The sequence below is a fragment of the Pristis pectinata genome, chromosome 4 (assembly GCF_009764475.1).
Source record: "Pristis pectinata isolate sPriPec2 chromosome 4, sPriPec2.1.pri, whole genome shotgun sequence".
NCBI classification, from domain to species: domain Eukaryota; kingdom Metazoa; phylum Chordata; class Chondrichthyes; order Rhinopristiformes; family Pristidae; genus Pristis; species Pristis pectinata.
The window spans coordinates 111,155,524-111,177,181 of NC_067408.1; the positions used below are offsets into that span (position 1 = coordinate 111,155,524).

Consider the following 21,658-nt stretch of genomic DNA (forward strand, 5'->3'; position numbering starts at 1 on the left):
ATTCAGGTTTGAGATTGTCATCCGAATGCAAGTTCATTGCTCGCTGTAACGGTTACATTTTGCAAGTAAAAGGCAAAATGCCGCAGGTGCTGGAAATCTGAAATAAAAGTGGGAAATGATGGAAACGCTCAACAGAGAAACAAAGGACTGCAGATGCTGGAATCTAGGTGAAAACTCGTTAATGCTGGAGGAACTCAGCAGCCAGGCAGCATAGAATCATAGAACGGTACAGCACAATACAGGCCCTTCGGCCCACAATGTTGTGCCGACCTTTAAACCTCGCCTAAGACTATCTAACCCCTTCCTCCCACATATCCCTCTGTTTTAAATTCCTCCATATGCCTATCGAGCAATCTCTTGAATTTGACCAATGTACCTGCCTCCACCATCGCCCCAGGCAGCACATTCCATGCCCCAGCCACTCTCTGGGTAAAAAACCTCCCTCTGATATCTCCCTTGAACATCCCACCCATTACTTTAAAGTGCACCCATTACTCTGAAGATAGGAAAAGGGGAAGCCCAATATATATATAGGAGGGAAAAGCAGAGCAGTGATAGGTGGGCAAAAGAGGGGAGGCGGGGTGGGCACAAGGTGGTGATAGGTAGATGCAGGTAAGAGATAGTGATAGGCAGGTGCGGGGAAGGAGGTCCACCTATCACTGCTCTGCTTTTCCCTCCTATATACTGGGCTTCCCCTTTTCCTATCTTCAGTCCTGAAGAAGGGTCCTGACCCGAAACGTTGACCGCCTGCTTTTCTCCACGGATGCTGCCTGGCCTGCTGAATTCCTCCAGCATCATCGTGTTTTTCAACAACAGGGGTTAGAGTTGGGGCTAGAGGAGGAAGGGTCGGGGGAGAGGGGGTAGAGGGGCTGGGCTGGTGAGAGGAAAGGGGTGAGGGGGGTTGGGAGTGGCACAAGGGTGAAGAGTGCAACGAAGGATGGGAGGTGGATGGAGTTGGAGGGAACAAGAGGGGGAACCAGGAGGAGAGGTCAGGGTAGGGGGAGGGAATAAGGGGGGTTGGGAGTGGGCTGGCGGAGGTGCAAGGTGGGATGCGGAATAAGAAGTAGATGGGGGAAGAAGCAGAGGAGAGGTGACAGAAGGCGAGGGAACCTCCGATGGAGCAAGTGGGGAGGGGGGGGTGGGGCTGGAGGACTGTGCAGCAGCGGGGGTCTGGAGGCAGGCGATCCTGCGATCGACGGCAGTGAGGAAGGCGAAGGATGATCCGTTGAGAGCGTGGATACGGTGGAGAATGATGAAAAATAACGGTCCCGGGCATATCTTGGGGAGCGAGGCCCAGAGCTGTGGAAGAGATAGAGAGAGGGCCAGAAGGTGTCGGAGTGTGGCAGAGAGGGGAAAGCAGAGGGCATGGAGAGAGAACCGGAGAGAGCAGCGATGGATCGAGTGAACATACCGGAGATCAAGGCTGGAGCTGAACTGGGAGGGCTGGAAATGGACCTGGAAGCCACCTGGAACAAGATGGTGGTGTAGACACAGAGCGAGGAAGGTCACATGGCTGTGGAACCGAGTCTGAGTGACCACGTGGTCGAGGAGCTGGAGAGCAGAGGAGATCACAGAGGGAGAGCAGTGAGAGAGGGATGCACGGAGCTCCCATTCAAAGAGAGGAACACTCAACAAGGTCAAGCAGCAGCTGTGGAGAGAGAAACAGAGTAAACACTGACAAGCCTTCTTCCCAACACACACTAAAACTGCTGGAGGAACTCAGCGGGTCAGGCAGCATCTATGGAGGGAAATAAACAGTCGACGTTTCGGGTTCAGACTTCTTCACGCTCCGTAGATGCTGTGAATTTCCAGCTTTTCTCTGAGCCCTTCCCACTGTTCCAAAGAATCCCTAATTATCCCTTTCATTAATGTCCAAAATCTCCTGAGATGTTGAAGCTTGTCACATAAGGCCCAAAGATACAAAGTAATGTGACAGCTCTTGGGTAAACCTGCCGGCTTTGATGTGATGGGTTATCTCCAATGTTGTGAAGGAACAGGAGACATCCTGGCTACTTATCCTATCTCCTGACCCTGTTACTGTCGGCAAACCACATGGATACCAGTATACGAATTAAAACCAGGAGTAGGTTCCTCTATCCTGCTCCAACATTTAATAAGGTCATAGCTGGTCTGACTGTAAGCTCAACTCCACATTCCCATGGGAACCTTTCAACCCCTCGCTGTAGGATTAGTGTGAATGGTTGCTTACTGGTCTATTAGTATAGCCATGTGAACACTATGGCCAAGAGAACACACCAATGCCTCGACTTCCTCAGAAGGCTGAGGAAGTTCAGCATGTCTCCGATCAGTCTTACCAATTTTCGCAGATGCACCATAGAAAGCATCCTATCCAGATGTGTCACAGCTCGGTATGGTAGCTGCTCTGCCTGAGACCGCAAGAAATTGCAGAGAATTGTGAACGCAGCCCAGTCTGTCATGCAAACCAGCTTCTCCCACTATTGACTCAGTCTACACTTCCTGCTTCCTCAAGAAAGCAGCCAACATAATCAAGGACCCCTCCAACCCGGGACATTCTCTCTTCTCCCCTCCCACCAACAGAAGATACAAAAGCTTGGAATCATGTACCACCAGGCTCAAGGACAGCTTCTACTTCACTGTTATCAGACTCTTGAACAGACCTCTCAAACGCTAGAAGTTGAACTCGATCTCCCAATATACCTCGTCGTGGCCCTTGCACTTTATTTGTCTACCTGCACTGCAACTCTGTAACTGCAACACTATATTCTGCATTCTGTTTTCCTTTTTACTATGTCAGTGTACTTATGTGTGGAATGATCTGTCAGATGGAATGCAAACAAAATCTTTTTACTCTATCTCGGTACATATGACAATAATAAACCAATATCAATACCAATATTATCTCTACTTCAAAGATATTCAAAGATTTTACTTCCACTAACCTTTGAGAAAGAGACCTGCAAAGACTCTCAACCCTCTGAGAGGAAGAAAAACACCTCATCTTTGTCTTATATGGTAACCTCATTGTGTTAGCATAACGCTATTTCAGCACCAGCGACCTGGGTTCAATTCCGGCTGCTGTCTGTAAGGACTTTGCATGTTCTCCCCACGTCTGTGTGGGTTTCCTCCAGGTGCTCCGGTTTCCTCCCAGATTCCAAAGACATACGGGTTAGGAAGTTCTCTAGGATTTTCCTCTTTGGTGAGAAGGAGGATGAGAGGTGATTTGATAGAGGTGTACAAGATAATAAAGAGGCATAGATCGAGTGGACAGTCAGAGACTTTTTCCCAGGGCAACAATGGCTAACACGAGGGGACTTAATTTTAAGGTGATTGGAGGAAGGTATAAGGGGGATGTCGGGGTAAGTTTTTTACACAGACAGTGGTGGGTGCGTGGAACACACTGCCGGCAGAGGTTGTGGGGGCAGATACATTAGGGACATTTAAGAGACTCTTAGATAGACACATGAATGATAGAAAAATAGGGGGCTATGTGGAAGGGAAGGGTTAGATAGATCTTAGAGCAGGATAAAATGTTGGCACAACATTGTGGGCCGAAGGGCCCATACTGTGCTGTAGTGTTCTATGTTCTAAGTTTTGGGCATGCTATGTTGGCGCCGGAAGCGCGGCGACACTTGCGGGCTGCCCCCAGAACACTCTACACAAAAGATGCATTTCACTGTGTGTTTTGATGTACATCTGACTAATAAAGATATCTTATCTTATCTTAAATAGATACCCTACTTCTTTATTCTCCCAGAAGAGGGGACATCCCTCCGCATCCACCCTGACACCCTGAGGTGGAACTATTATGCAGCTAGTACTCACGGCTCCGGTACACAGGTTCAATCCTGACCTCAGGTGCTGTCTGGGTGGAGTTTGCATGATCTCCCTGTGACTTCCATGGGTTCCCTCTCGGCAGCTTCAGTTTCCTTCCCACATCTTAAAGACGTGCAGGTTAATTGGTTACTGTATATTGCCCCTGGTGTGTAGATGAGTGGTAGAATCTGGTGGGAATTGACAGGGATATGGGGAGAATAAAATGGGATCAGTGGAAATGGGTGGATGACAGTCAGTGCGAAGTTGGTGGGTTGGAGGACCTGTTTACACATTGTGTGAATCTATGACCACTCACCCCTGCATCAAAGCAGCAGGATACACTGATGTGTGAGCGTGACCATAGCTGTTGCTTGGGATGTGAGACGGTGCTTCCCTTGAACCCTGTAAAATGGAACTTTGTCTTTGCAGAAACGGAAGGCTGGTTGAAAACAATGATAAGTACTTGATGAAGAAAAGTACCGAGCTGACAATAAGGGACATTGGCCGTGAAGATACAGGGCCCTACAGCTGCAGAGCCGTGAACAAAGCAGGAAGCGTGGAAGAACAATTGTTCCTGAAAGTCTTCGGTATGTTGCTGCTCTGTGTTGTTGGGTTTCTCTCTGGTGACAGGCATTGTCCGACACATCCCTGGTTCCTCACCTTGCTTTCCCCTGTGGTTTCCTCCTTTTTCCCTGTTGACAAGCCTGGCCCATGCTGATTTCCTCCTCCCCAGAGCCCAAGGTTCCTCTCTACTCCCCGTCGTGCAAGCTTATTGACCACTACTTCCCCAAAAGTGGCAGAGACTGTGCCAACAGCCATTGCAGTAGGCTTATGGATCTCAGTTGGAAGTTAACACATTAGGCTCACACCACTAGGAAAGGGAAGGGTGAGGGGTTGCTTGATAGAACTCTTCAAAGTTATGAGTGAATTGGATAAAGACAGATAGACCATTGAGGCTTTGGCTATGAGGACACTTCCTCAGCTATGTTTTTGAACAATACTATATGCGTATAATAGCAATGCTGATAAAACAGCACATGCTTATTTTTACGTACATTACTTTGTTAAAACACTTCAAAATGGGTTTACTCTTTGTGCCTTTACCAATTTCAACAGCCTGTTAAAATTGGACCTCAGGGATACAATTTTCCCCCTTGGAGCACTGTTTGTCATCAGTCATCAGGCATACAGTTCCTCTGACATTCATATTCAGAAAACCTGAATCTCTCAGCATTTGTATCCAGCTGGAATATTTTTAGATGTAAATTGATGGATTAAACCAAACAGCCATCGAGTTACAAGTTCTGCAGCTTTGGAAGGTGAGAAAAGACTTTAAAGGGACCAGGTTTTCTGCACAAACAGCCCCATTTTCCTGAATAATATCATGAAGAAATTCATCTTTGATCACTGGAGCTAAACAAGTGTGAGACCATTGCTTGCAATCACTACCTTTCTGCATAGTTATAGACTTAATTTTATAAATAAAAATGCAGACACAGACTCAAATATTCTAGAAAGCTGGAAATTACCACCACCTGTGCTCAGCAAACACATTTCTGGATGTATCCAGTGAAAATTCTTCTAAGTAACACAGAAATGCAGCCTAGAACCTCTCTTACACAGATGCTGGTCACAGGCCAGTCCTGATGAAGGGTCTCGACCGGAAACGTCGACTGTCCATTTCCCTCCACAGATGCTGCCTGACCCGCTGAGTTCTTCCAGCCTCTTGTGTGTTGCTCCAGATTTCCAGCATCTGCAGTCTCTTGTGTCTCCCTTGTAGGTTCTTTTGTGTCAGATGCTCCTGGCTTAAGACTGACCGGGAGCAAGTGCCCCTTGACCTCCGAGTGTGAACGCTGGCAATACTCAACTTCACATCGATCACCTCCCATGTTCCCACCTCCCAGAAAATGTCTGCCTGACCTAGTATGGGGGTCTTGGTGGAATCAGCATTCAGTGGGTGGGTAGGGAAGAAATTCAGCAGACAGTGGAGCCACTGACCTGTCAGGAGCCATTGCTGCCTGAGCTACCAGCCAGACAAGTGTTGCCCTTTACTTGAAAGGGAGTATGGAGTAGCTGTGGGCATTGAATGGGTATATTGATGCTGTTTGCCAGTCAGAGCCCAAGAACCTCTATGGGTTTGAACTGTGGAGCCCGAGTCCGCCAATATTCAGTTCGACGCTGGTGTTCTCACCAAACATTCCCCTTTTCTTCCTATCCCAATGACTGTGGTTCCACAGGCCCACACACCAAGTGGGTATTTTGACATTAGCAGGCCGGGATGGTGAGTAATTGGAGGCTATTCAACTGCATGAGGATCGCCTTGTACCCCTAGGCTCAGCATACTTGGACAGCACCAGCATAGTCACCAAGAGAAGAGATGGTGACGGTCTCTCTTTCAGTTAATTGGTTTTGGTTTTCCTTCACAGCACCACCTCAAACTCTGAAAGTCTGGAGACACAAGGGGCTGCAGATGCTGGAATCTGGAGTAACAAATAATCTGCTGGAGGAACTCGGCCGCATCTGTGCAGGGAAAGGAATTATCGATATTTCGGGTCCAAACCCTGCACGAGGGCAGAGGAGTTGTTTCAACCCGAGATGTCGACCACTCCTTTCCCCCCCACAGATGCTGCTCGAGCCACTGAGTTCCTCCAGCAGATTGTTTGTCACTCTGAAGTTTGTTCTGCAGTTGAACTACAACAGTTCCATTCCAGGAGCTGACAAGTTATGATGATACCATGGAGACTTTGCAAATGGTGTTTCTTTAATCATTTATCCATGGTGGTCTTAACTTACTTTTATAGCATGCTTGACAAAGGAAAACAGAACAAGGAGCGATTATCAAACCATATTTGACATTGATACAGATCCAACAACAGATTTAAGCAGAGGATTAATATATTTTTTATTGGGTGAAGGTATTAAAGGGAAGACAAAAGAGACTGCAGATATGGGAATCTGGAACGTAAAAAGAATGCTGGATAAACTCAACAGATCAAGCAGCATCCGTGGTGGCAAAAGGTGCATGATAGTGTTTCAGGTGTAGACCCTGCGCATCAGTACAGAGGGGCGATCCTCACCTTTTACCCCACCAGTCTCCGCATCCAACATATCAATCTTCGCCATTTCCGCCATCTCCAATGGGATCCCGCTGTCAGTCACATCTCCCCCCCCCCCCATCCCCTTTTCCACTTTCCAGAGGGACCACTCTCTTTGTGACCCCCCCCCCACCCAGTCTGATTATCTCTTCCTACCCACCCCTCCCGCTCCCCTGCAACCTCAGGAGGTTCCCTTCACCTCCCCCTTCGCCAGTGTCCAGGAACCTAAAGAGCCCTTCCAAGTGAGGCAGAGATTCACTTGCGCCTCCTCCAGCCTGGTCCACTGCATTTGGTGCTCACGATGTGGCTTCCTCTTTGTTGGAGAAGCCAAGCGTAGACGAGGCAACCAATTAGCGGAGCACCTGTGCTCTGTCCACAACGGCCATCTTGAACTTCCAGTTCCATGTCATTCTAACTCTCTTCCCTACCCCCACATTGACCTGTCTGTCCTCGGCATTCTCCACTGCCAGGATGAAGCCAAGCACAAGTTGGAAGAACAGTGTCTCACATTCTGCTTGGGTAGTTTACAACCCAATGGTATAAATATTGATTTTTTCCAATTTCAGGTAACCCACACCCCTGGTGTTCTTCTCCCACACACACTCACCAGTTCCCCTGGGTTTTGTCTCCCTTTGTTCTTCTTTCCAACCCCCCCTTGGCTCCATCTGCCCATCATCCCCCTCCCATCCGGGTCCACCTAGCACGACCAGCCTCTGTCCCACCTCTCCCCTACATACTGCTATATCCTGGCAATCTTTCCTCTTCCCCCTCAGTCGGGATATCCACCCAAAACGCCAACATACATCTTTTGCATTCCAAAGGTATGTCAGCAATTTGGAACCAAGGCAGGTAGACAGAGTTAAGATCTAACTCAGTGGTGGATGATGGAGCACTGTGAAATGCACTAAATAATAACAAGATTAGTTAATAGGTACTAGTGATTGAAAGGTACTAGTAATGGAAATACCATTAATAGGTAATGGAAAGACCTCAGGGTATCATTATTTGTCTTTATTTACAAAATCTTCCATCTATATGGCAGCTTTAAACACAGAACATATTTCCCCAGGGCGACCATGGCTAACATGAGGGGGCATAATTTTAAGGTGATTGGAGGAAGATATAAGGGGGATGTCAGGGGTAAGTTCTTTTACACAGAGAGTGACGGGTGTGTGGAACGCACTGCCGGCAGAGGTTGTGGGGGCAGATACATTAGGAGACTCTTAGATAGGCACATGAATGATAGAGAAATGGAGGGCTATGTGGGAGGGAAGGATTAGATAGCTCTTAGAGCAGGATACAATGTCGGCACAACATTGTGGGCCGAAGGGCCTGAACTGTGCTGTGATGTTCTATGTTCTTTTTCTCAATTACATTTTTTATTCATTTTTGGGATCTGCACATTGCTGGTAAGGCCAGCATTTATTGTCCATCCTTAACTGCCCTCAAGAAGGTGGTGGTGAGCCACCTTCTTGAACCATTGCAGTCCTCCTTGTGAAGGTGTTCCCACCATGTTGTTGGCAGCGTGTTCAAGGATTTTGTGACGATGAAGGAATAGCCATATATTTACAAGTCAGTATGGTGTATGACTTGGAGGAGAACCTGGATATGATGGATAGACATGCACCTGCTGCCCTTAATCCTCTTGATGGTGGAGATTATGGGTTTGGCAGGTTCTATCCAAGTGGTGTAGTCAGGTAACTGCAGTGCGTTCCACAGCCATCATGTGCTGCTAGTGCAGAGAGTGAACATTTAAGGTGTTTAATGGGGTGCCAATTGAATGTGCTGCTTTGTCCTGAATGGTGTTGAACTCATTGAGAGTTGTCGGTAGTGCACTCATTATGCCACTGATAACCTGGTTAAAGGGAGAAGTTTTAAAAGGGTATCTTAGAAGCAGAGAGGTTAATAGAGGGACCTCCTGAGCTTAGGGGTGGACAGCTATATGCAGAGCAGGCAACACTGAAGTGATTATATTGAGGGATGTTCTGGAGGCCAGGTTTGGAGGGGTATTGCTTTCTCAGAGGGCTTGGAGGGGATCAAAGAGATCAAAAGTTTGAGACCCATGGAGAGATTTGAAAACAGGGTTAAGAATTTCAAAAATCAAAATGTTGCCTCAAAGATTCCCAGTGTAGGGTCAACAAGCACAAGGGAGGTGTGTCAGTGATGCCTGGTGTGGTTAGCTACACTGTGTACATAATACGATGGGATATTAGGGCAGGGGGCCAAAGCTTGTTCAGAGACAGAGATTTTAAGGAGATGAATGTCAGAAATTGAAGTGGGAGAAGCCATTCAAACTCCTGCTCCACCTCTCTTGTCTAATCTTTTATCCCAGCACAACCTTCCTCCACTAACTAATAAAGTGTGCAAGGCAAATCTACCGGTACAAATCAGTCTTTCAATGGGGCCAATGAGTGCCATTGTCCACTGGTTACTTACCAGAGATCTGTGGGTACTTGAGTACTCCAGTGGAGAAAGAGAAGATGGAGGCAAGGATGGCAGGAGGAGGGGGAGGGAGGGTGTGGGGAGGGGTGGGGAGTTGGGAGGGAGAGGAGGAGGAGCTTGATGATGATGATGAGTTAGTTCTCTATAGGTCACTATTTTTAAAGAAGTCATCACCCATTTATGACAAAGTGAGGCTGAAATGTTTTCCCTCAGAGGATCGTCAGTCTATTTGGAAGAAATAGAGTTGAATATTTTCAAAACAGATGAATAGGGCAAGCACGGTAGTGTAGCGGTTAGTGTAACGCTTTACAGCGCCAGCGACCTGGGTTCAATTCGGTTTGTACGTTCTCCCCGTGTCTGCGTGGGTTTCCTCCAGGTGCTCCGGTTTCCTCCCACATTCCAAAGATGTACAGGTTAGGAAGTTGTGGGCATGCTATGTTGGCGCCAGAAGCGTGGCGACACTTGCGGGCTGCCCCCAGAACACTCTACACAAAAGATGCATTTCACTGTGTGTTTCGATGTACATGTGACTAATAAAGGTATCTTTTCTTAATAGGTACTTGATGAGGGCAGGGGCAAAAGGTTACAGGGGTAGATGGGAATGCAAGGTTAAGATTACAATCCGATCAACCATGATGTTACTAAATGGGGGAGTAGGCATGAGGGGCTGAGTGGCCTACTCCTGCTCTCATTTTGTATGTTTGTACATAGACAAGATGAGAGGGGAAGAAGAAGCCAGGAAGGGAGGTAAAAGAGAAAGTTTGAGAGTGAAAGGATTGAAAAGAGAGGTGAGGGTGGTAGGGGGAGGAATGGCACAGAGAAAGAAATAGAATCAAGAGGTAGAAGGAGTGAATGGAAAGGACCTTTAAAGGAAGGAGATGGAGAGAGGGAGGGATGAAAATTGACACAGAGAGCAAAGGAGATGGAAAGAGAGAGGGCGGGCAAGGAGAGAAACGGGACAGAAAGGATGCAGAGACGGAGAGAAGAAGAGGATGGAGATATAGGTCATGGGACTGAGAGAGAGAGAGAGAGAGAGAAGTGCAAAATGTGCAGTCTTTTTCCCTCCATCTCATTAAACTCTCTCCATGCAGAGCCATTTTAACCGTCCAGCTGAGAATGAAGCAGAATTAATCCACAGCCGGTTGGCAGAGTCAGCGTGAACACCAGATTATGATGTTAGGCTGAATTGTCACCCTGCGTGACATCTCTTGTGCAAATGAAATCTTCTGAGGCTCTGTCAGGAGCTGCCAAATTGGAAATGGATCTCCTATCTCATTTATTTGTCTGCTCAAGTCTCCCCACATCTCCGTCATATTCCTTGACAGAGTTATCGCTGCATTTCTAATCCTAGTGATATTTAATTCTTTTTGAAAACTCTCCAGCAATAAACTTTGAAGTATAGAAGGGGCAAAACAAGAAGTGAACTACTCGGTGAAATGAGGACACAAGAGACTGCAGATGCTGGAATCTGGAGAAAAAACAACAAACTACTGGAGGAACTCAGCGGGTCAGGCAGCATCTGTGGAGGGAAATAGAGAGTCGATGTTTTGGTTATCAAGACTGTCCATTTCCCTCCACGGATGCTGCCTGACCCGCTGAGTTCCTCCAGCAGTTTGTTATTTTGCATTTGGTGAAAGCTTTGTGGAAAGTTCTGTTAGCACCAGTATAGCAATGTACCACAACCTCTAAGACTCTGAAGAAGCCACTTGTTTAGGTCAGCATTTACTGCCTCTCCTTCATTGCCCCTTCATCTGAGTGGCTTACTCATACATTTCAGAGTCGACTGCATTGGTGTGGGCCTGGAGTCACTGGGACACAGGTTTCTTTCTCTAAAGATAATGGGTGTTTATGATGTATCAAGTTTAACCATTCTCCTTTTATTCTAGAATTTATTTAATTAAACAAATTCCCCAATGGCATGGCAGGACCTAGGTAACCAGGCAACACCACCTCATATTCATTGAAGTGACAGCTTGTTCTAGATCACACAACGTTTCACCCCAGATACAGTCCCCTTGGCATTATTTGTCTGTGCAGATGAATGTGGTCCTCACCTGCTTTACTTCATTTCAGTTTATCAGCATGTACACATTATTTTTGTGATGCCTTCCCTGTTTTGTTAGTTATTTACTAGGTTTGGACATTGCGATCTATTGATCCAATTTTTGTGTTAAATAATCAAATCAAACCATGACAATGATATCAATATATCCAGGAATTACAAAGAGAAATGAAACCCATCGCAGGGTTGATTTCAACAGGAAGATAAGATAAGATATTTATTTATTAGTCACATGTACGTCGAAACACACAGTAAAATGTGTCTTCTTGCGTTACTGAGAATGTACTGGGGGCAGCCCGCAAGTGTCGCCACTCTTCCGGCGCCAACATAGCACACCCACAGCTCCTAACCTGTACGTCTTTGGAATGTGGGAGGAAACCGGAGCACCCGGAGGAAACCCACACAGACACGGGGAGAAAGTACAAACTCCTTACGGACAGTGGCGGGAATTGAACTCGGGTCACTGGTGCGTTACCAGTGCTAACCGCTACACTACCATGCTGCCCAGGGAGTGCCTGGACCAATTTCCGGATGGAGAGGATTTCAATAGGAAAATGCGCTTTTACTCCAAAACAATTTTGGTATGTGATTTATGCTTAAGAAACATGCAAATGGATGCAATTATTAGACATCTGTGCCATTATCTCATGAAAAGGCAGGGTTCTGGTCAATAATTACCCACAGTCAACATCTCCAAAGCAGTTATCTGGTGATTCACACATCATGGTTTATGGGAGCTTGCTGTGCACAAATTTTCCCCCATTTTCTCACTTTAGAACAATGACCATCGCAAATGTACTTCAAAGGCCGTAAGGAGATACTCTGCAGAAATGCAAACCTTTCTTTCCTTGTGAATTAATTGTTTTGTGCATTTTGAAAGTGACCCCATTGCTTTTCAAAATGTCACCCCATAGCTTTTCACCGCCCTGCTCTTAAATTCAATCCCTCTAGCAATGAAGGCCAGCGTTCCATCTGCCTTCTTAATAACTTGTTGCACCCACAAACTAACTTTTTGCGATTCCTGCACGAGCACTCCCAATCCCTCTGCACAACAGCACGCTGTAATCTTTCACCATTTAAGTAATAATCTGATCTTCCATTTTCCCTTCCAAAGTGAATGACCTTGCATTTACCAACATTGTACTCCATCTGCCAGACCCATGCCCACTCGCTTAACCTGTCCATATCTCTCTGCAGACTCTCCACATCCTCTGCACCATGATTCGTTTCCATGATTCTTTTTTTTTGAGATCTTGGCAATGCTGGCAGGGCCAGCATTTATTGCCCATCCCTAATTGCCCTTGAGAAGGTAGGTGGTGAGCCATTATCTTGAACCACTGCAGTTCTTCTGAAGAAGTTATTCCCCGCCCTCAGTGTTGTTGGGGAGGGAATGCCAGAGATACCCACAACAATGAAGGAATGGCAATGTCCTTCCAAGCTAGAACAGTGGGCGAAATGGAGGGGGACCTGCAGGTGGTGGTGTTCCTCTGCATCTGTTGCCCTCGTCCTCCTTTGTTGGTGGAGATTGCAGGTTTGGGTGATGCTATGAAATGGGTTGGAATTTGCTCAGTGCAACAGAGCAGAATGATGTAGGGGCAGGAAAAGACCATAATTATTCCTCCTCCTTAACCACCTGCAGTTCAACCGCGTATAACATCCTTGGAGAACAAGACGGCAACAGAGAACGGCCGCGTGGAGATTACCTGTGACGCAGAGGGAGATCCGATTCCAACAATCTTCTGGAGTAGGTCTGGCAATGGAAGCAATTTTCTTGAAGGAGAGAAGGTATGAAAGCTATAATTGGGGGTCTGAGTCTTCTAATTAGTGCTGATAATAACCTGAAACCAGCTTAGAGAATTGTTTTGTAGTTTTACACCCATAAAGCTCTGAACTGGCAACTTACTTTTTAATGGCAACCGTGCATTTTGCTTTAAGAACAAGGCTTTCAAAACACAGATACTGTGCAGAGATACCGGCCACTCACTTTGTCTGTGGAGAGGTGACAGATTCTGGGATGCATGACAAAATTGGAGTAATTGGGAGTAACTTGGGAAAAGCCAAATTAGTTAAAATTTCAGCAACGATCGCTGGTCTCAAATGTGCTGCTATTATTTACTGTCTTTATTAGTTTATCTGCAATGTATTATAGAAAGCTTCATATTATTTCATATTTTCTTACAAGAGGCCATTTGGCCCATTGAGTTTCTCAGATCAATCCCACCATTCCCACCAATTCTTTCTCACCTGCCCATCAAATCCAAACTGTTACCCCTGCCACCCTGTACTTGAAGCAGTTTTAAGAGAACTAGTCAACCCTCCCAACCAGCAAGCCTTTGGGGATGTGTGGAGAAACCAGAGAAAACCCAGTTGTCCCCGTTGACCCTCACCTGTGTTTGTAGACGCACCACAGAAAGCATCCTATCCAGATGCATCACAGCTTGGTACGGCAACTGCTCTGCCCGTGACTGCAAGAAACTGCAGAGAGTTGTGGACACAGCTCAGCACATCACGGAAACCAGCCTCCCCTCCATGGACTCTGTCTACACTTCTCACTGCCTCGGTAAAGCAGCCAACATAATCAAAGATCCCATCTACCCTGGACATTCTCTCTTCTCCCCCCTCCCATCGAGCAGAAGATACCAAAGCCTGAAAGCATGTACCACCAGGCTCAAGGACAGCTTCTATCCCTCTGTTATAAGACTATTGCACAGTCCCCTAGTACGATAAGATGGACTCTTGACCTCACAATCTACCTCATTATGGCCTTGCACCTTATTATTTGCCTGCACTGCAGTTTCTCTGCATTCTGTTATTGTTTTCCCTTGTACTAGCTCAATGCCTTGATGTGATGAAATGGCATGCAAAACAAAGTTTTTCACTGTACCTCGGTACACGTGACAATAATAAACCAATTTACCAACCCAGAAAAGAAACGTGCAAACTCCCGACTAACAGATAATATAAGATCTTTATTAGTCACATGTACATCGAAACACACAGTGAAATACATCTTTTGCATAGTGATTTTGGGGGGCAGCCCACAAGTGTTGACACACTTCCGGCGCCAACGTAGCATGCCCATAACTTTCTAACCTGTACGTGCAGCACTGAAGGTCAGGATTGAACCCGAGTCACAGGAGCTGTGAGGCAGCAGCACTACCTGCCAACCACAGTGCAGCCCACGTCTTGGTGCATTTGTCTACAGAATGTTTATGATAACTGAAAATACCTGATTTTGGCAAAGAATCGGGAGAAACACTCCAAGTGAACCTGAGATAAGAGCCAGAAATCTTTGAGCTGTAGGTTTACTTTATTTATGCTGACATTTCTGTTTCTACAACAGTCTCCACACTTCCAGTACAAGTCATTTCTTCTGGGAATCTCTGCCCAGCAGAGAGAGGTCTGTAACTGCTCTAGTATATGGGAAGGACTCTATATATTCTTTGCCGCATAAGCAGAATAAATTTCCCTTCTGCAGTCACGTTGAATGCACCAGCCTCATTAAAAGCATTGGCATCTTCCCTCCCCCTAGGATCTCGTGTTAAGCTCAGCAGTAACATTTTGAGCTGGAGACACAAGAGACTGCAGACGCTGGAATCTGGAGCAAAAAGCAAGCTGCTGAGGAACACAAGGGGTCAGGCAGCATCTGTGGAGGGAAATAGAGTTGAAGTTTCGGATTGAGACCCTTCATCAGAATTGGTTTAAAAAATAGGGTGGAGGCTGTGGAGGAGAGATCTCTTGAATTGATGATATCTGTGATGGCATGGAGACAGCGGCCTGGTGCTCATTGGTGGGGTCATGGCCCAGGGGTGGGTACGAGGGGGTGACCGAGTTCTGCAGTCTCTAATATTGTTTTGTTACATAGTTGGATATAGCTTTATCCAATTTTATCCATATTTGGATATAGTTTTTCTGGCTGAGAGTATCAAGGAATATCCAGCAAGGTCGAACAGAAGTATTTGAGACACAAGAGACTACAGATGTTGGAATCTGTAACAACACACAAAAAGCCGGAGCAACTCAGCAGGTCAGGCAGCATCGATGGAGGGAAATGGATAGTCGATGTTTCGGGTCGAGACCCTTCATCTGGACTAAAAGATAGGGAGATAGCCACGGTAAAGAGGTGAGGTGAAAGGATGGGGTAAGTGCTGGAAGTACAGCCCAGCACATCACTGAAACCAGCCTCCCCTCCATGGACTCTGTCTATACCTCTCGCTGCCTTGGTGAGGCAGCCAACATCATCAAAGACCCCACCCATCTAAGTCATTCTCTTTTCTCCCCTCTCCCATCAGGCAGAAGATACAGGAGCCTGAGGGCACGTACCACCAGGCTCAAGGACAGCTTCTATCCCATGGTGATAAGATTATTGAACGGTTCCCTTATGCGATGAGATGGACTCTTAACCTCACAATCTACTTTATTATGACCTTGCACCTTATTGTCTACCTGCAATGCACTTCCCAGTAGCTGTGACACTTTACTCTGTATTCTGTTATTGTTTTACCCTGTACTAGCTTAATGCACTGTGTAATGAATTGACCTGTATGATCGGTATGTAAGACAAGTTTTTCACTGTACCTCAGTACAAGTGACAATAATAAACCAATACCAATACCAAATATGGGTTTAAGTGAGTAGCAGGGTAGCCTCAAGAACCAGAGAAATTACAGAATCATTGAAAATTTGCAACGTAGAAATCAGCCTACCATCTACATGCTGCTTAATAACGGACTTCCATGCTTTTAAACTTTATTTATACAGCACGGTAACAGGCCCTTCTGGCCCAATGAGCCCGTACCACCCAATTACACCCACATTAACCTACTAACCCATACGTCTTTGGAATATGGGAGGAAACCAGAGCACCCGGAGGAAACCCACGCAGACACAGGGAAAATGTACAAACTCCTTACAGACAGCGGCGGGAATTGAACCCTGATCACTGGTGCTGTAATTGCGTTATGCTAACCGCTGCACTACAGTGCTGATAATAAGCCTTAACCTTCTAGATCCTAATCCATAGCCTGCAGCTCGTGGCCTGTCAAATATGCATAATATAATAGAATGAGGGTTTCTGCTTCTGCCACCTTCTCAGGGAATGAGCTCCAGATCTCCGCTCCCTACCCTCGAGTGAAATTATATTTCCTCATCTCCCCTCTGTCATTTACTGTAAATCTATAACCCCTGGATTTTGACCTCACTGCTAAAGGTAATAGACCCTTTCCATTGACTCTAACCAGGCCTCTCATAATGTTATACACCTCAGTCTTCCCTCAGCCTCCTCTGTTCCATTAACAACCCCAACCCATCCAGCCTTTCCTCCTGGCTCTTTCAGAGAGGCGAAGTGTCAGTTCTTGGTCAGAGCAACTCTGTAATGGGAATAGCGGCTGTGAGAGTGGAAAGCTTTCCCTATCCCTACTACACTGAATGACTGAAAGCTAAACATTCATATACATGTTAGGGAAGTTTGTTCCTGATTTTCCAGTTCGAGAGCAGATCCTGAAGTAGGATTGTAGGGATTCCTGAGGGGAAAAAGATGATTGAAGCTCTTTCCAGTGCATCTTTCTTCCACCATCCTGAGGATCACGTGGAGAATTAATGCACCAATCAGTTTCTACTACTTAATCTGTAGCAACAAGAGACATGAGGTCAGGAACCACCCAGTGTTGGACATCTTTGAACCATAGGTGCAAATTCCTCTCAAGCAGAACCTCCACCCATGTCCGAACTCACAACGTCACCTCTGTGCTCTCTGACCTACACTGGTCCCTGGTTCAGCAACACCTCAGTTTTGGAATTTCTGTTCTAGTTTTTAGATCCCTCCTTGCCCTTTCCTATAATCTCAATTGGCTGAATGGTCTCCTGCTGTGGCATAACAAGCCAATGTGCCCACGGTGTTCTGATCTCCTACAGCCCCGTTACTCCTGTGAGCTCAGTGGACTTACAAATCTAGATCTTTGATCTTCCCCAAATTTAGTTTTTCCACCTTGGTGGACATCCCTTCTGCTCCCTGAATCCAAAATTCTGGAATTTCCCTCAGTCATCCTTCTCCCCTTATTTATTCTTTTAAAATGCTCCTTAAAGCCCACAACCAAGATTTTTTCCAACTGGCTATAATGATTCCAACCATAGCTAGATAATCAAATTGTGGTTTGGAACCACTCCTGTGAAAGATTCAGTGAGCGTTTGCCAGAAGCAGATGTTCATGTGAAGTCTTAAATTTCTGGTAGCCTTGAAACGAGCTGTAGAAATCTTATATATGTCTCTTCCCTTGTAGATCAGGGCCATAAAATGAATAACTCTTTTCAAATGCATGTTTACTATCAGCAAATGGTACATTGGAGGGTTGGACAGAGGTATGAATGGATTTGCCCTGGACTGAGAGGTTGGGTAAGGCGGGCTTCTGCAGATTCCCTACCCAGCACCTAGTCTTTGAGCAATACAGCATGGAAACAGGTCTTTCGGCCCAACCCTCCATGCTGACCAAGGTGCCTAACTAAGTTGGTCTCATTTTCCTGCATTTGGCCCATATCCCTCTAAACCTTTCCTATCCATGCACCTGTCCAAATTATCGTACCCACCTCTACCACTTCCTCTGTCAGCTCATTCCATATACCCACCACCCTCTGTGTGGAAAAACTTTCCCATCAAGTCCCCTTTAAATCTTTTTTGTTTAAAATCAGAAAATTACAATGAGAGCAAACTCTTGCGCTGTGTGTTGAGGTACTTTCTTGCGCTGGAGTGAAGGGAGACAATTGACCATTATGGCTGCCAAGCTATCCAATGAGTCCCGCTTTCCGTCTATTTCCCCTGAGTCTTGTAAGTCATTTCCCAATCCAATTTCCTTATGAAAGCAGGAAGAGGCCAAGTGGTCCCTGGGGAATGAGTATAGACAAGGAGCTGAGCCTGGGGTAGATCAGCCAAGAGCATATTCAATGGCGGGACAGGCTTGGGGAGGAGGAGCGCCTTCTCCTGCCCCTTATGTTTTTATGTTCAATGAGCTTATTCCATCCATAAAGAAGACGAGGGCTGATCTGATCCATCTTCATGCCAGTTCCCCCTAACCCTTGACTACCCCATGGTTCCAAACTATCCATCTCCATCTCGGCCTCTGCAGTCTATTAGAGTAGGAAATTTCAAAACTTCTCAACCACCTGAGAGAAGAATTTCCTCATCTCCGTCTCAAAATACGTGACCCCTTATCCTGAAACTGTGTTCTAAATCCCCCTGCTAGGAGAAGCATCCTTATTGGATCAGTAAACAGGAAATGCTTAGCAGGTCCGACAGTTTCCTTCAGAAGGAGGCCATTTGGCCCATCAGGTCCATGCCCAACCACAGGGAAGCAATTCCATTTGTCCCATTCTTGTTCTCCTTTCCCTGTACCCCTGCAACTTATTTTCTCTCACACTTGCCCATCAGCTCACCTTCCTGCCATTTACCTGCACTTGAGGGGTTTAGGCTGTGGGAGGAAACTGGAGCAGCCTGTAGTGAAACCCACGAAGCTGGAGAAACTGGGAGAATGAAGTGGGGTCTGTACACGAAGCAGGGTGGGAGGAGGTGTGGTCAAGGTCACTGTGAGGCTCTGTCAGCTAGCTGTAGGCTCACAGTATTTATCTTGCCGAGCATCTTCGGAATATCGCGTGCCTCAATCGGATCCTTTCCTTCCAAGCTTCAATGAGTATAGGCCCTAACCGCGGCAACCTTACATCATAAAATGGACCCTTGATCTCATGAGTCAACTGAGTGAAACTTCTCTGACCTGGCTCCAGAGCAACTAATGAAATACCGTTATTGAATCTCTTTCCACATCCCTATCAAGCAGCCCTTTAAGTTCATAAAAGTTGCTGGTTCTGTTTGCCAATTATCTTAAATCTGTGTCCTTTGATTGCCAGTTAGTGCCCAGGGCAGTCTCACCCTTTCTAATCTTAAAGATGTCAATTAAATCTCCCTTTATTCTTGCTCCATTTCTCAGTCTCCACCACAGAAGTGTTTCAACACTGACCAAACCAGGAAAGATTTCATCTGCACCCTTTCTATCCAAGACCATACTATCTCAGAAACAATTCCATAGTTAAAAGTCAAAGTCGAGTTTATTGTCATATACACAAGTACATGTACGCGCCAGTGCAATGAAAAACTTACTTGCAGCAGCATCATAGGCACATAGCGCCAAATAAGCAACATTCACAAGAAAAGCATAAACATAAATTATAGACATTTTTTACAAGAACACATTTAAAACAAAAAAGTCCATTCTAGTGCAAAGTATTCACAGTGGTCATAGTGTTGTTAAACTGTAGTGATTAGGGTTTTGCCAGTTGGTTTAAGAACTGAATGGTTGAAGGGAAGTAGCTGTTCTTGAACCTGGTGGTGTGGGACTTCAGGCTTCTGTACCTCCTGCCCAGTGGTAGCTGCAAGAAGATGGCATGACCCGGATGGTGGGGATCTTTGATGATGGATGTTGCCTTCTTGAGGCAGCACCTCCTGTAGATACTACCGATGGTGGGGAGGGATGTGCCTGTGATGAGTCCACTGCTCTTCAGCAGCAAGTTGAAAGACAGATGTTGTTTACTAGCAAAAAACAATCTGCTGGAGGAACTCGATGGGTCAAGCAGCATCTGTGGAGGCAAAGTGATAGTCAATGTTTTGGTTCAAGACCCTGCATCAGGGTATTTAGTTCCTCCAGCAGTTTGTTGATTGCTCCAGATTCCAGCCTCCGCAGTCTCTTGTGTCTCCATTGTTTACCAGAAACTGAAGATCTATTTGTATTCCAGTCAAGAAATGTATAATCCCTGCTACCTGCCTTGTGCGTTTTATTTTTAAAATTGCTTGAAGCAAAATAGACGCATTAAGAACAAGAATATTTATTTACACAGTGGCATCGAACATTGTGCGGGTAATGGACAATACTTGGTTCTAATAAGGCAAATAGAAGGAAAAGCTTTGCACATCAGGCAAGCCTTTCCATTATCCTCAAGTAATATTGCCTCTGCATGTACATACATGCATTGTAAAATTTAGTTGTTATTTACGAATCAGTTTCTTTATTATTTCTCTATATCAGTTTAAAAGTGAGTTTCCAAGCACACATCTTTTCCATCACTTTGGCCACCTAACTGTCCTCTCACTATCACCCATCTCCTCCCCAACCCAGCTCTTCAGTCACCAAACCCCCTCAGGAGCCTCAATTACTTCCAAATGCAACTATGTAAACCAGTTGTTGCCGGTTCCTATCCTCCTGACACTCATTGTGAGCAATGATACCTCACTCACCCGACATACCATTCACCTATTCAACCCTCAAGGCAGAGGTCAATAGAGTTTCAGATTGGTATCGGTATTGGTTTATTATTGTCATTTGTACCAAAGTACACCGAAAAGCTTTTGCTTGAATGCCATCCAGACAGATCATGCCATACGTAAGTACATCAAGGTAGTAAAAAGTTAAAGCAGAATACAGATAGAGTGTAACAGATAGAGTGTCACAATCTACCTCGTTGTGACCTTGCACCTTATTGACTGCACTTTCTCTGTAGCTGTGACACTTTACTCTGTACTGTTATTGTTTTTACCTGTACTACCTCAATGCACTCTGTACTAACTCAATGTAACTGCACTATGTAATGAATTGACCTGTACGATCGGTTTGTAAGACAAGCTTTTCACTGTACCTCGTTACAAGTGACAATAATAAACCAATACTAATAACAGAAAAAGTGCAGTGCAGGTAGACAAATGAAGTGCAAGGGCCGTGATGTGATAGATTGGGAGATCAACAGTTCATCTTTTAGTGTATGAGAGGTCCGTTCAAGAGTCTGATAACAGCTTTCGAGCTTTCAAACTTTTGTATCTTCAGTCTGACGGAAGGGGAGAGAAGGGAGAATGACCAGGATGGGAGGGGTCCTTGGTTACGTTGGCTGCTTTCCCAAACGAGTGGGAAGTGTAGATAGAGTCGATGGAAGGGAGGCTGGTTTACATGATGGATTAGGCTGAGTTCACAACTCTCTTCAATTTCTTGCAGTCTTGGACAGAGCAGTTGCCATGCCAAGCTGTGATGCGTCTGGATAGGATGCTTTCTATGGTGCATGGAGAGATATGGGGATAGTGCAAGGAAGTGGCACAAGGTAGAAGATCAGAAGGCATCTTACTACAGGCTCAAGGGGCTGGATGGTTTAATCCTGCCTCTGTTTCATGTGTTCCTAGGTTGGCTCCTGATCTGGCAAAGATTCAATTCTAAAATTCCCTTGCTGTTTCCACAATCCTT

General features: G+C 45.9%; 1 protein-coding gene across 3 annotated transcripts in view; it reads left to right on the top strand.

Annotated features, from left to right (window-relative positions):
* The window catches only part of LOC127569802 (neural cell adhesion molecule 2-like), a 1,233,142-nt gene that overhangs the window by 993,794 nt on the left and 217,690 nt on the right, over window positions 1–21,658 (top strand). For all 3 annotated transcript variants that reach the window (XM_052014709.1, XM_052014711.1, XM_052014712.1), the window contains exons 7-8: window positions 4,225–4,382; window positions 13,034–13,179. In XM_052014709.1, coding sequence (XP_051870669.1) covers window positions 4,225–4,382; window positions 13,034–13,179 — 304 coding nt within the window. The remainder of the gene's footprint in view (window positions 1–4,224; window positions 4,383–13,033; window positions 13,180–21,658) is intronic.